Source organism: Salvelinus namaycush, chromosome 25 (genome assembly GCF_016432855.1).
Source record: "Salvelinus namaycush isolate Seneca chromosome 25, SaNama_1.0, whole genome shotgun sequence".
Taxonomy (NCBI): domain Eukaryota; kingdom Metazoa; phylum Chordata; class Actinopteri; order Salmoniformes; family Salmonidae; genus Salvelinus; species Salvelinus namaycush.
The window spans coordinates 18,485,773-18,501,468 of record NC_052331.1 but is presented as its reverse complement, the minus strand read 5'-3'; the positions used below and the strand labels follow the sequence as shown (position 1 = coordinate 18,501,468).

At 40.7% G+C, this 15,696-nt stretch overlaps 1 protein-coding gene across 1 annotated transcript in view; it reads right to left on the bottom strand.

Annotated features, from left to right (window-relative positions):
- Positions 1-889: 889 nt before the first annotated feature.
- LOC120019823 (dipeptidyl aminopeptidase-like protein 6) overlaps positions 890-15,696 on the bottom strand; it is a 151,874-nt gene continuing 137,067 nt past the window's right edge. Inside the window, exons 9-26 of the mRNA XM_038963236.1 lie at positions 12,710-12,864; positions 12,358-12,455; positions 12,073-12,196; positions 11,820-11,858; positions 11,525-11,632; positions 10,904-10,995; positions 10,670-10,717; positions 10,426-10,538; positions 8,643-8,690; positions 8,356-8,454; positions 3,875-3,944; positions 3,483-3,677; positions 2,496-2,550; positions 1,778-1,877; positions 1,587-1,645; positions 1,424-1,496; positions 1,152-1,225; positions 890-1,039 (exon numbers count right to left, since the gene is read on the bottom strand). Of these exons, the coding sequence (XP_038819164.1) occupies positions 890-1,039; positions 1,152-1,225; positions 1,424-1,496; positions 1,587-1,645; positions 1,778-1,877; positions 2,496-2,550; positions 3,483-3,677; positions 3,875-3,944; positions 8,356-8,454; positions 8,643-8,690; positions 10,426-10,538; positions 10,670-10,717; positions 10,904-10,995; positions 11,525-11,632; positions 11,820-11,858; positions 12,073-12,196; positions 12,358-12,455; positions 12,710-12,864 (1,700 nt within the window). The remainder of the gene's footprint in view (positions 1,040-1,151; positions 1,226-1,423; positions 1,497-1,586; positions 1,646-1,777; positions 1,878-2,495; positions 2,551-3,482; positions 3,678-3,874; positions 3,945-8,355; positions 8,455-8,642; positions 8,691-10,425; positions 10,539-10,669; positions 10,718-10,903; positions 10,996-11,524; positions 11,633-11,819; positions 11,859-12,072; positions 12,197-12,357; positions 12,456-12,709; positions 12,865-15,696) is intronic.

Sequence of the window (15,696 nt, the reverse complement as noted above, 5' to 3'; positions counted from 1 at the left end):
TGGAGAGGTTGAAAGGACACTTGAATAACACCACCACAATGTTTGCATGAGGTTGATATGGTAGAAATTGTGTTTTATACTGAACAATTCGCATTAAGGGATTCCAAATATGTAAGAACACTGGAATTATCTAATTTACAGACAAATGCCACTTTGGAGAGGTTTAGGGACACTTGGAAACGTTCTGTGACCACACCTGGCACATCTGCCCATTTCTAGTTGTTAGGTCTATCAATCCCATTTTTTTTCTGATATTGTTCACATGTGGAAGCCATCATGTGTTTCCAGCTCTTGGCATCAATAATTCCCTTATAGCTTGTCAATGAAAGATTACTTTCAAAAATAAAATAGAAATTATTTTGTGTGTGCTTGATCTTGTGTATTCTGAACTATGTAACTCCTATCTTCTGATCATCTCCCAGATGTCATCTTTCCAAATATACCAAGTTTTGCATGTCAGAATTATGTAATTACACATGAATAGTAGTTACCTTTGAGTATGTCTATTTAGGCGAAAATCTAAATTTTGCCGTTACATCTAAGAGGATAAAAACAGCAGCACAATTTGATGTCTGCTGGCCAGTCCAGTTGTCAGCCAACCAGAAGTGATGAAGAAGAGGAAAAGGGTGAGGTGTGAGGTTATTGGTACATGCAGGTACTGTGCCCTAAAGAGGAGCCCAAATTATACAGAGGATGGAGTAGGTTAGCCTGATCCTCGATCTGTTTCACCAATGCCAACTCTAAATGATCATTAGCTGACCAGCTGAGTTGGCAAGACAGCATAAACAGATCTGGAACCAGGCTATGGGTGGGGGTAATGAGTTGAGAAAGATTTGTTGCATATTGTGCTGTAGTAACTGGCCAGTGCGTTAACCATGTGTCAGCTGGTTTAACCATCGCCCTCATCCTCCTTGTCCTTCTCTTCCTCGCTCGGTAAGTCCGGCAGTCGGAAACACTCCTCAAAGAAGTTGACCAGTGATTGGCTCAGGTGTTGCCGAGTGCCATCGCTATGCAGGAAGTGTCCCTCGTCTGGGTAGATCTACAGTACAGAAACAGAAAATAATGTAGGTGTAACAATATTTGACACCCTGCTCATTACGCCTTCATTGCAATGTCCTAAACGTGTCGTAAAGCTAAACTGTCAAGCTTACCTGTAAAGAGTAATTTGCCTTCTCGTTGATCAAATGATTGATGAATTTTGCAGAGTGCTGGAAATGGACTTTCTCTGTAGGAAGGTAGAGCAGGTAACAGGATGTGTAAGATGTTTATATTCAGTCACAGTACTTCAACAACATTCAGGCTCAATCAGTTAAAATGACTTTGACAGTAACTTAGCCGATGCCCAAATAGGAGTTGGAAAGGCAACAAAAACAGGTCTGGGACCAGGCTAACGTATTGATAGTGTTTAAAGTAATGACTGTACCATCAGCAGTTGGATGGATAATCATGTACTTCCTGTCCATGAGACGACCTGCCCGGTGTGCTAAACTTGCCATCTGAAGGAAAGAGAATGCCACCATGAAATACATAGCATCTTACACATTGACTGACTAGTGTAAATACAGTGTGTGAACTGTTGTCTTTACCGAGTATATTCGAGAGTCTGTCTTTGGTGATCCAAGGTACCTCTCTGAAAATGCTGAAGCTGGAGAATAAAGAAATAACACACATAATATCATGTTATAAGGCACTGTGCATAGAACAATTTATAGTTTGTTGGGATAAATTATTCGTGCAGTAAGAAATTGTGTTGCTAAAGAAAATCATCACGTTATACCGTATAACTCAAAATCTGTGATGGGCGAGACGGCGGCTCCACATTTAAGCAGGGAGTCATCAGAACTTAAAAGCATTGTGGCCAAATATCCTCCGTAAACCTATGGATAGATATGTTACAGTATCAAGTTTACTGAACCGACAGTACAGAAATACATTGATGACATATCAAGGCTAGAGACTCCAGATACACCACTCCAAAGGTAGTTTCTTCCCAATTTAAATTCAAACTGAATACACACTCAAACCTTCAATGGACAAAGGAGGACTGAGTGCCAAACTGAAACCTATTGAATTGTTTATGTTGTCCTCTCTGTGTTGTTGCTGGACCGTAGTGTAGTAATAGTGCGTCTCAAATGGCACACTATTCCTTTTACAGTGCATTACTTCTGGTTAAAAGTAGTCCACTACAATAGAGTGCCATTTGGCATGTACCCCCCTAGATATGAGAGGGTGAGCTTCTGCTCTACTTTCCAGATGGAGCGAAAGCCCTCGTCCACTCTGAATATATATGCCATTTAGTAGACGCTTTTATGCAAATTGAACCCACCACCCTGGCGTTACAAGCACCATGCTCTACCAACTGAGCTACTCTTTCTTCAGCTCAAATACAGTACAAGAATTGACAAGAAGGGAAGTAAAGGGAACCCAATTACGTTTTTTTCACGTAGTTTGAATAAGTAGCTAGCTTGCTTTCTTCAAGCATTGATTGTCCTTACCTTTCCATATACTCCAATTCGACTTTTGTCGATGTACATTTCTTTGGATATCAGTCTGGAATAAAGAAGAAAAAAACAATCAATGCTTTGGTTGGAAGGTCAAAAATAGGTATTACATTTCCAACAACCCAGTAACGAACGTCCTGAAACAAAAACATCATAATATTTTTTTCCCACTATAATTAAACTGTACCTGCATATATACTGAACAAAAAATATAAATGCAACATGCAACAATTTAATATGTTTTACTAAGTTACAGCCCACCCACTTGGGAGCCAGGCCCAGCCAATCAGATTGAGTTTTTCCCTACAAAAGTGCTTGATTACAGACAGAAATACTATTTTATTACAGACAGAAATAACCCCCCTCCCCTCAGACAATTCCGCAGGTGAAGAAGCCAGATGTGGAGATCCTGGGCTGGCGTGGTTCCATGTGGTCTGCGGTTGTGAGGCCAGTTGGACGTACTGCCAAATTCTCAAAAATGACATTGGAGGCTTATGGTAGAGAAATTAACATTAAATTATCTGGCAACAACTCTGGTGGACATTCCTTATGTCAGCATACCAATTGCACTCTCCCTCAACTTGAGACATCTGTGGTATTGTGTTGTGTGACAAAACGGCACATTTTAGAGTGGCCTTTTATTGTCCCCAGCACAAGGTGCATTTGTGTAATGATCATGCTATTTAATGAGCATCTTGATATGCCACACCTGTCAGGTGGCTGGATTATTGGCAAAGGAGAAATGCTCACTGACAGGGATGTAAACAAATTTGTGCACAGAATTTGAGAGAATAGATATTTCTGTGATCTTTTATTTCAGGTCATGAAACATGGGACCAACACTTTACATGTTGCGTTTACATTTTTGTTCAGTATAAATACTGTAAGACGTAACATGATATTAGCATATTATCATAAAGTAGGACCATTGACTTGAACTCTCAAGGAAGATTCTACTGTGTCCAGGTGTCTGTCTCTCACCTGAGGGCCTCCATCTGGTCCCTCTCCTCGATCATACCCAGTTTCCTCCTGATGTGGTGGAGGAGCTTGGTGCCCTGGAACCCGGACCCGTGGCCATCGAAGCGGATCACAATGGTGCTGTAACTGCTCACCAGCACCGTGGCCCAGTCCACATGGAACTGCTCTGTCACCATCTGTCCGCCAGGTGTTCCGTCCCTGAGGGAAACAGATGACAGGCTGAACCAATGACCCCATTATAGCTCTCTGTGACAGGGTCCAAAGTCATTAGTCCAATGTCAAAACGGAATGTGCTATAATTCTAATATAATCCCTACTGGGGTTGGTGTGATTCATAGATATTATGTTTATATCTAGAAAAACATGTGTGTGTGGGTAGTTATTGCCATACTTACACTAGTAGCAGTAGGGGGTAGTGAGCTGTGTCTATGAAACCAGCTGGCTTCAGGATCTGCATTGTCAGAGCTGCAAGAAACAAGACTGTGTATTTGAATGTGTTATGGATCCCCATTAGCTGTTGCCAAGGCAGCAGCTACTCTTCCTGGGGTCCAGCAAAATGAAGGCAGTTATACAATTTAAAAAACATTACAATACATTCACAGACTGTGTGCCCTCAGGCCCCTACTCCACCACAACCACATACTGTATATACAGTACAAAATCCATGTGTACGTTATCGTGTGTGTGTGTGCATGTGTCTGTGCCTATGTTTGTGTTGATTCACAGTCCCCACTGTTCCATAGGTTTTTTTTTATCTGTTTTTTAAATCTAATTTTACTGCTTGCATGAGTTACTTGATATGGAATAGATTTCCATGTAACCATGGCTCTATGTAGTACTGTGCGCCTTCCATAGTCTGTTCTGGGCTTGGGGACTGTGAAGAGACCTCTGGTGGCATGCCTTGTGGGGTATGCATCGGTGTCCGAGCTGTGTGCCAGTAGTTCAAACAGACACCTCGGTTCATTCAACATGTCAATCTCTCCTCCACTTTTAGCCAGGAGAGATTGACATGCATATTATTAATATTAGCTCCCTGTATACATCCAAGGGCCAGCCGTGCTGCCCTGTTCTGAACCAATTGCAATTTTCCAAAGTCCTTTTTTGTGGCACCTGACCACACGACTGAACAGTAGTCCAGGTGCGACAAAACTAGAGCCTGTAGGACCTGCCTTGTTGATAGTGCTGTCAAGAAGGTAGAGCAGCGCCTTATCATGTACAGTCTTCTCCCCGTCTTAGCTACTGTTGTATCAATATGTTTTGACCATGACAGTTTACAATCCAGGGTAACTCCAAGCAGTTTAGTCACCTCAACTTGCTCAATTTCCACATGATTTATTACAAGATTTAGTAGATGTTTAGGGTTTTTAGTGAATGATTTGTGCATGTTGTTCTTCTTAAAGGCCCAGTGCAGTCAAAAATGTGATTATCCTGTGTTTTATACAGTACCAGTCAAAATTTTGGACACACCTACTCATTCAAGGGTTTTTCTTTGTTTTTACTATTTTCTACATTGTTGAATAGTAGTGAAGACATCACAACTATGGATGAACACATATGGAATCATGTAGTAACCAAAAAACTGTTAAACATATCAAAATATATATGTGACTCATTTCAGGAAACTAGGCGTATGTCGCGGGTCACTACTTCACAGGAGATGAGTGGGCTGGACATGCTGAGTAAATAGTTCAGATTGGTCTGCCATATAGAAGGCTTCTGTCTATTTGAGCTGGTCAGTCTGTGTTGGTAATCCTGTCGAACGCGGCTTTTTAAAAATGTATTGTGTAGTGGAGCTGCATAAGTGTTGATAGCTAAAGAGATGGAGAAAACACCTGTCTCCTTAAAACTAAGAGCAACCATGGCATGGCATCCGTGACATGGAGACGTATCCATCATGCATGATGATGTAAGATAGTCTAGCTAGCAAAATTTTCAAATATTACACGTTTCTAATTTTGACAGAAAGAGGTTTGGTTTCAAGCTAATGTATACTGTTAGCTAGCTAGCTGAGGTTAGCTGGCTGGCTGGCTCGCTAGCTAACGTTACGTGTATGATGTTATTATTTGTATCAGAACCATTTGCTTAGCTAGTTAGAGCCTAATGTTAGCTTGCTAACATTGAACCTGGTTGGTTAGGTCACAGCAAATTCATGCAGGGTAGTAACGACAGGATTTGGCACTATGTTCATTGTTGTTTAACTAGCTAACGTTAGCTGGCTGGCTCGCTAGCAAACGTTACGTGATGTGTATGATCTTACTCATTGTTTACCTAGCTAGGTTCATGGTTTACCTACCTAGCTAGCTAGCTACATGTCTTAACAACAGACTCCACTATGCAAGTAACCATTTCGGGTGCATTCGTAAATTCAGTCTGAGTATGCCAGAGCGCAGAATAACTGATGAATTTACGAAGGCACAACACCCGTTGAATATGGCCGGTGTCAGTAAACGTCAGCAGGCTGTATTCATGTTATCCAGAAGGTAAACAAATAATCGGCCAGAGCGTCAAGTGTGCGCTCTGAATGCTCCAAGAGCAAAACGAGATGGGTGGGGATAAACTTAAGAGGGTGTGAACGATGCTAAATGGGTGTAGATAAAGAAAAGCTCTTCACTAGGTACCAAAACATTCAAAGGCCATTTTCTCAAAAGTGAGTTTATTACTTTCCCATTGTTCCTCAAAAATGTAGTGTATGATATACCATTTTGTAGCTCTGAGTCTTTACTTTTATCCAATGTAAAAAACACAATTTCTAATTTTGCTACATAAGAGCGATTTGAGCCGGTCGGTCACATATTATATTTGAGATTCTTCAAAGTAGCCACCATTTGCCTTGACGACAGCTTTGCACACTCTTGGCATTCTTTCAACCAGCTTCATGAGGTAGTCACCTGGAATGCATTTCAATTAACAATGGTGCCCTGTCAAAAGTTAATTTGTGTAATTGATTTCCTTCTTAATGCATTTGAGCCAATCAGTTGTGTTGTGACAAGGTATGGGTGGTATACAGAAGATAGCCCTATTTGGTAAAAGACCAAGTCCATATTAGGGCAAGAACAGCTCAAATAAGCAAATAGAAGTCCATCGACAGTCCATCATTACTTTAAGACATGAAGGTAAGTCAATATGGACAATTTCAAGAACAAATATTTTTTGTCACATGTGCCGAATACAACAGGTGTAGTAGACCTTACAGTGCAATGCTTACTTACAAGCCCTTAACCAACAATACAGTTTTAAGAAAAAAAAGTGTTAAAGTATTTACTAAAATAAACTGAAGTAAAAAATTAAATAAATAAATATGAAAAATAACAAATAATTAAGGAGCAACAATAAAATAACAGTAGCGAGGCTATATACAGGGTGCACCTCTACAGAGTCAATGTGCGAGGGTACCGGTTAGTCAATCTAATTGAGGTAATATGTACATAGGTAGAGATAAAATGACTATGCAGAGTAGCAGCAGCGTAAAAATAGGGGGTGGGGTGGGGACAATGCAAATAGCCCGGGAGCCATTTAATTAGCTGTTCAGGAGTCTTATGGCTTGGGGGTAGAAGCTGTTAAAAAGCCTTTTGGAACTAGACTTGGTGCTCCAGTACTGCTTGCCCAGAGTTACCTCTGCTGCAGAGGATAAGTTCATTAGAGTTACCAGCCTCAGAAATCGGCAATTAACTGCACCTCAGATTGCAGCCCAAATAAATAAGTAATAGACACATCTCAACATCAACTGTTCAGAGGAGAATGTGTGAGTCAGGCCTTCATAGTCGAATTGCTGCAAAGAAACCACTACTAAAGGACACCAATAAGAGAAGAGAATTTCTTGGGCCAAGAAACATGAGCAATGAACATTTAGACAGGTGGAAATCTGTCCTTTGATCTGATGAGTCCAAATTGGAGATTTTTGGTTCCAACCGCCGTGTCTTTGTGAGAAGCAGAGTAGGTGAACGGATGATCTCCGCATGTGTGGTTCCCACCGTGAAGCATGGAGGAGGAAGTGTGATAGTGTGGCGATGCTTTGCTGGTGACACTGTCAGTGATTTATTTAGAATTCAGCATGGCTACCACAGCATTCTGCAGCGATACGCAATCCCATTTTTCAACAGGACAATGACTCAACACACCTCCAGGCTGTGTAAGGGCTATTTGACCAAGAAGGAGAGTGATGGAGTGCTGCATCAGATGACCTGGCCTCCACAATCACCTGACCTCAAACCAATTGAGATGGTTTGGGATCAGTTGGACCACAGAGTGAAGGAAAAGCAGCCAACAAGTGCTCAGCATATGCGGGAACTCCTTCAAGACTGTTGGGAAAAGCATTCCAGATGACTACCTCATGAAGCTGGTTGAGAGAATGCCAAGAGTGTGCAAAGCTGTCATCAAGGCAAAAGGTGGCTACTTTGAAGAATCTAAAATATAATATATATTTTGATTTGTTTAATACTTTGGTTACTACATGAGTCCATATGTGTTATTTCATAGTTTTGATGTCTACGCTATTAATCTACAATGTAGAAAATAGTAAAAAAAATAAAGAAAAACCCTTGAATGAGTAGGTGTGTCTAAACTTTTGACTGGTAGTGTATATATTTCCACACTATGAGGTTGCGCGACAGGTGATATTCTGCCCAAACTCTGTATGCCATGGGCTCTCCAAATCTGTTCCTGTTCCTTAATTATTATTTTTTTTGACCATTTTAATTTAAAACAATCACAACTGTTACCCAGAAATGATTTAATATTACATTATCGTATCAAATCATAACCAATGCCATTGTAACAGCATTTATGAAGACAATAACCCATATAATGTCATCTGAAGCTGAAGCAGGCATTGGCTGGTAGTTTCCTATGAATAGGTGCACCATGGAGGGATACCTACTGTAATCGTCTATGGTGATGGTCTCGTACTCCACTTTGGGCATCTGCATGCTGTGGTACGTGTTATTCACTCCCTCGTTAGTCTCCAGGTCCAGGACCTCTGCAGTGACATGGAAGAAACAGTCTTATTGTTCACTTACAGTACTGTCTGAATGGCAGCTTCATGAAGCATCTAACACATTTCCCATTGAATGATGTGTGATATAAAAGACACTAGGCTGAATAAAAGGCCGCTCAGCTTCAGTGTTCTTTATGGTACAGGCCAGGGTCAGGCCTCATGACACTCACTCTGTTTGTCTTTGGTACTGTAGATGGCAGCACTGGGTACATCAGGGCCTGGATAGGGATACATGTGGAGAGGGAGAGAGAGAAAGGGGTGGAGGTTGTCAGTTATTATAGGATGAAGCATTTTAAGGTTCAGATGAATGGCCTCAAATGGAGAAGCAAACAAAACACTCAAACCCTTTTTTTCTGTAGCATTTCACTTCAAATCAGAGCTCATTCAAAAATGCCTCTTGTTTATTCCACGAAGGTACCTTTTGTGTCCATTTGCTATTTTAAGAAGAAATTGTGCCAGAATATTGTATTTAAAAGAATGTTAAATTAAATGTCCTTTAATAAAGACCCCATGGAGAATTTTTTTTAAATCAGATTTTTTTAATATGATTAAACTTGCTAAACTGCCAAAATGCAGCGCCTGTGCACCCTCTGTTACTTCTAAGAAGACTTTATCCCACTTAACCTCAATATTTCTCCAAGATGTCACCATCATTGTCATTTAAAGTAATTTCTGAAGATTCATATTAATTTAATGTGATTAGTGATTATTTTAATTATGTTCCTCATTTTAAGGTCAACCCTGTTCCATGAACTGAACTCTCGTTTAAATATGTTTTTTAAAAGAAACATTAAACATCTAATAGTCAAATCATAGTGTAAAAGCCGGTTAACTGGTTCTACTCTTTTTGGCCATTTTCTGGTGTTTTGTGGCGGAATACTGAGTGGGTTGAGCACAGATAGACAGGCTACAAATGTTTGAACAATTAATTTTTTTATGAAGCTTTAATTGCCACTCCCTGTTGCACATAACAAGCTTCCAATCCCCCTGTCTCAAGGGGATTTATGGCTGATTTAAGATGAAATCGTCAACCCTGATACAGTCAACCCGGATACTTTATTTTGCACTTAGGCACTTACTATTGTAATTTTTATTTAACCTGTTGAGATGGGAAAACTTGTTTTTATGAAGTTGAACATGTGCTCTTTATAACAGAATCTAAATTTCTCAAAAGGCACCGAATTGGTGGAATGAGCACTCTGTTTCTCTTACCATCTTTAGTAATGCACGTCTAGAAATAACACCTCTCAGCCAGCCATGTGTCATTACTGAGAAGCCACTGTCTGTCTGTAGCACCTTGGGGAGCAGTTGAATGAATACCCGGCTGTTATTATTACTCCAGACAGTCAGACCAGGGCTGGTCTCCTCTCACAAGAGCTAATTAATGAAAAATGGGTTGCTCTTTTTCCTCTCTGGAGCGGGCCCTCTAAACAAATCAGCTGTCATGACAACCGCACTGGTAGGAGAAATAAGGATGATGAACGTTCTCAGAGGAAATGAGAACACAGACTTAAACAAGGCCATGGGCCCTACTCTCATTCTATAGATAGACCCTGTCTGACACACAGGAATCAGGGCAGGAAATAGGGCTCTATGCCAACTACTGTAGTTTGATACACAGCAGGAACACTTTAGGATGCAGGCTGGCGATTCACATTTGGCAAGGGGCTTGAGTTGTCTGACTGGCAAATAGAAACACTGGTTAGTGCCGACTGCTGTCACAGTCAATACAACCTTTTGCCACAGCATTGACTAATTCAATTTAATATTTTGACTGAGCATGTTTAGTGTCAATGTAGATTTTTAAATCTACATTTGACACTAAACACCCACTAAAACCCTGTCAGCATAGTGAAAGACTTCAATGTATTTGTATATCACAAAAATATACTGATTCAGTTAAGTGCAACATATGCTGCTTAGTGTTCAGGATTCAAGGTCAGGAGCACTCACCTTTACAGTTGAGCAGGAAGTACTGCATGTTGTGGCTGAAGGAGCCGTCCACATAGCCACACTTGAACTCACACGACAGACAGCAGCGATTAAATGGGCCATTGGTGTCCGCACTGACATAGGATAGATACAGTAAACCAAGCTATTAGCATTATACGCTATTAGATTTTTTTTTAAAGACACCTAAATAGTGATCTCACACAGAATAACCATTAGAGAGCTAAATCCCAAAATGTAATTATACCTGTAGAGGTGTCGTCGTTTTGGATCATCCTCTGTGCTCAAAAAGTATCTGTAAAACATTGTCATGAAGATCAGTTTGGAGTTTAATGACCATTACCTGAACAAGACAAGGTAAGTCAAATATCCATGGTAACATTTGATCAACTATAAGCAATAGGAAATGATATGTTCATTTGGAAATCATAATGGTACTATTTGGTCATGTTGCTGTAATGTATGGGTCGGAGAGGCTTACATGAGCTGCCTGTCTTGGCTGTAGGCCAGTATCTGAGTGACGTCCCAGTCTCCTGATGTCAGGGACTGCAGAGTGTCTGTGCTGGTGTTTGGCTGGAATGGAACAATACATCACATTGCATGACAACTACAACTCTGGATAGAAGAGTTGGTTATATATAACAGCTCATACAGCTCATACAGACCAGGCTGGGCATACAGAGGTCGGGATTCAATCCAAGGTACATTATCGGGCAGCGCATTTTTTATTTTATTTATTTTTTATTTCACCTTTATTTAACCAGGTAGGCTAGTTGAGAACAAGTTCTCATTTGCAACTGCGACCTGGCCAAGATAAAGCATAGCAGTGTGAACAGACAACAACACAGTTACACATGGAGTAAACAATAAACAAGTCAATAACATGGTAGAAAAAAAGAGAATCTATATACAATGTGTGCAAAAGGCATGAGGAGGTAGGCAATAAATCGCATTGAACTTGACTTGCGCTGCGTTTACCATGAGTGCGTTCTCCGCAGACGTCGGGGGAAATGCTTTTAAAAGGTGCATTGTGGGCTGTCCAGTGCGCTGCTCTGTAATCCGGCTACAGTTTAAGAGAAGAGAACAAACTGAGGTGTTTTACCTGGGAGGTGGACATGGAGATATGGAAGAACTTTCCCCTTCCACCCTGAGGAATAGCTCTAGTGAAGAAGAACTTGTATCCGTCATGGGAGAAGAGTGGCTCTTCGTTCTGCAACAGGAAGAGAAAGAAGTAGGTGGGTGTGAGTGAGTGAGTGAGTATATTGAGACAGCTAAACTGTTAAACTGCACTTCTGTCCTTCCTACCCCCTCCTCCTGTAATGTATGTATTTCACTGGATAATTTTTTTTTATGTGTGTTGTGATACATGTTATGCTTTTAGTATTCTTATCACTTACCTGTCTGTGTAGCCAGCCCTCACTTTCATCCTCATGTTTCTGGAACAATAACATGGCGGTTACAAAATGAATACTGCATGCATGTCCACAGTGCTTTTTCTCAAGTTACATACTACAGTATTTTATTTGAATGGTGAGGACAGAAAGTAAAGACAACTTGGATTGTGACAGAGGAGGCAAGAAAGAAGTAGGGCTAATGTAAGAGAGGGTGGCGGTGTGTGTCTGTGTGTGTGTGTGCATGCGCATGTTTCACCTTGGTGCAGACTCCTGTGGTGGCCTCACACAGTGTCAGTATGGAGTTGTTCTGAGCTCTGTTCAGCCAGTTGACTGCCAGCTTGGTGCTGGTGGCCCACTTTACCATTGTGATGTAATATTCTCTTCTAAAAGAAAGAATGGAATGTGTTACAACATACTTACAACTGTTTTCTGCAGGATTACCTGAACGGTGACAAGTTTGCATCTCTGCTATCCCCTACAGGGTAGTAAATATGACCTTTAACCTTGTGTCACAGTGTCAGTCAGTCAGTGAGACCCTCACCCTATCCTGGGGTCGTCTGGCTTCTTCATCTCCACCGTGTGAAGGGGTCCGTTCAGACTCACCACAGACAGGTGTACTACAGGGTTGTCCTCCCCGGCCTGCAGGGGCAGAGACAGTTTATGCCAGAGATCATATCATTCTGTGGGTTATACAGTATCTATATTGACAACTTCTGTCTGCGTGAAGTTGACTGTCAGATCCATACAACTCTATAAGAGTTTATCCCTTTTCTGGATGTTCTGCACAACAACACTACGTACTCATTCAATACCCCTAACCCAGAAAGGTCAAGGCGGTGTAGAGCAGAAAGGACCGAGAATATTGAAGAGACTGTATCTAGGACCTACTGTACCTTAGGGTAGTGATACTCCAGCCCTGTTGGATACAGGGCGCCAGTGAAGATGGGTACCTCCATCTTGCGCACCAGGGTGTCGTTGATGGTGGCATAGGCCAGTCTGAGACCGTCTGGAGACCACCAATGGGCTATGTGGGTCTGCAGTATTTCCTCTGTAACAGCATACACGCCCATAAACAATTAACTACTGTATCACAAACAATGTCCATTTATCATTCAAGACAATCTGCCCTCTGTAATTATTGGGACAGTGAAGCATTTTCTCTTCTTTTGACTCTTTGAAATTAAACAATGACTATGAGGTTAAAGTGCAGACTGTCAGCTTTCATTTGAGGGTATTTTCATCCATAAAGGAAAGGGTGTTACCTAGTCAATTGTACAACTGAATGCCTTCAACTGAAATGTGCCTTCCAATAGAAATTAATGGTAAATAATGTATCATTTTGGCGTCACTTTTATTGTAAGTAATATGTTTCTAAACACTTCTACATGAATGTGGATGCTACCATGATCACAGATAATCCAGAATGACTCGTGGATTATACGTAATTATGGTAGCATCCGCATTCATCTGGAAGTGTTAAAAACATATAATATTCTTATTTACAATAAAAGTGACTCCAAAATGACACAATACATTATTTACCATTTATTTCTATTGGGCACAAAATAATCTGAAACACAACCAAAACAAACAGCAAATGCATCCAAGAAATGTGTAGAGTCGCAAGCTTGATATAGTCATTGTGTGCTATGAATATGGAACGAAATACTTAACGTTTTATTACTTGAATACACATAAGTGAATTTGTCACAATACTTTTGGTGCCCTAAAATGGGGGGACTATCCACGAAAAGTGTTGTAATTTCTAAACAGTTCACCCGATATGGATGAAAATACCCGAAGATGAAAGCTGAGTCTGCACTTTAACCTCACAGTGTTTAATTTCAAATCCAAACTTTTGGAGTATAGAGCCAAAAGATCAAAAAATGCTTCACTGTCCCAATAATTACGGAGGGCGCTGTATATGTAGTCAATGCTGTTCATCGACAACAGCTCTGAATTCAATATCATAGTGTCCTCTAAGCTCACCACAAAGCTCAGGGCTCTGGGACTGAACTCCTCCCTAAATAGCTGGGTCCTGGACTTCCTGACGGGTCGCTCCCAGGGGGTGAATGTAGGCAACATTATCTCATCCACACTGATCCTCAACACATGGGCCCCACAAGGGAGCGTTCTCAGTCCCCTCCTGTACTCCCATAGTCACTTTACCCCTACCTACATGTACAAATTACCTCGACTAACCTGTACCCCCTTACATTGACTCGGTACCGGTAACCCCTGTATTTAACCTCGTTATTGTTATTTTATCGTTACTTGAAACATTTTTTTTTTTTAACTTTAGGTCATTTACTAAATATTTTCTTAACTCTATTTCTTGAACAGTAAGTAATCAAAAGCGGGTTCGTAATTTTGACGAATTACTGCATTTTTACCGTAGAAAGTGGCCTAATCCAACCACATGTCAACAAAGTTATTTCCCCCTGGCCTGTCAGTGTATTCACGTGTGAAGATGGTGACAGAAGACCGTGTGAAACAATTTCAAGGGCTGAAAGAATCAAGGTGAGTGGCGTTTTACTCAAACTCAAAAAAATAATTAAATGGTAAATGGCCTGACTGAACTATCTTCATTAATCCATCATCTTTGGTAGAAAGTCAAGTTGTCACCAAGAACATTCCGCAATTTCCTGTTTCATTTAATACTCAAAGAGAGAGAGCGAGAGATGTATTCTGCTTAAAATCGTTCTAAAACGGAGCACATTACTTTTACTGCTTTATATGACATTAACGTGAAAAACAAACATTGCAAAATGTTTCGCAGAATTTCAGAACAAATGACGCAAAATCAAGAATTCTTGGCCGCAGAAATCACAAAAAATATTTGTCAAAATCCTGGAGGGACTGGTTAATAGTATAGCTAATAGTATGTTGTTTACTGATACACTGTACTGTACATGTCATCCTATCCCGAAGTAACTTCATTAGCTGTGTGTGCTGATAAAGGATATCTAATACATAACACTGTGCAAACAGATGCTAATGCATTAGATGTGCTGTGGCTTATATCTGATTTCTGGCACCCATTTACTGTACTGGAGGAGAGAGGTCCATTACTCATAGCTAAGTAGGACGTGTTGGAGTGTTCCAGACCGATACAGACAGATAGAACATCAGATTATGTTGTGGGTCAACATATGTCTTTATCATTCATCAGGTGTGAAGAGCGAATGAATGGACAAAGTAAAATATAATCCACCAATGCCCACCAGGTGGCAACATAGACCTCCCAGGAAGGCTTCCTATTAGAAAAATAGTACAAACAGGCAGCAACCATTCCCTGAGACAAACACAATAATGACTCAACTCCAAAGACCTTGGCTGTGGGTTCTCTGATTCAGTTGACAGAAAATGAGGATGGTCTACGAAGGATGATGAAGACCAGCATACAGAGATTGTGAGTGGGAGAGTGGTGATTGATGGGTATATTGGACATTGAACAACCATGTTGAGTCATCGATCCCCTCTCTATGAATGAGATACGGATTATGAAATAACTCATTGACTGCATTCAAGAACAGTGGTCAACACAATCTTCAGTACAGTATGACAGCAGACATCCAACAATTTCTATTGCTGCATAGAAGACTGCTGTATAAAAGACCATATGTATGATGGATCATACCAGGGTATGAATAGCAGGGTTGGGGTCAATTCTGAATTGCGTTGAGACTTGCTCTTTAATTCCAATAAAATTATTTCATTTGATTTGAATTTGAATTGGTCACACCCCATCGGAAGCATAATTTGAATATGGAATACGCAGTATGGGGGGGAACAGCGGCATTGTCCCCCCCGCTGTTGTTAGTTGTTATTGTTTTTGTTGCCGAGCTAAGGAGTAGCATGGTAAAAAAAGTTAATTACA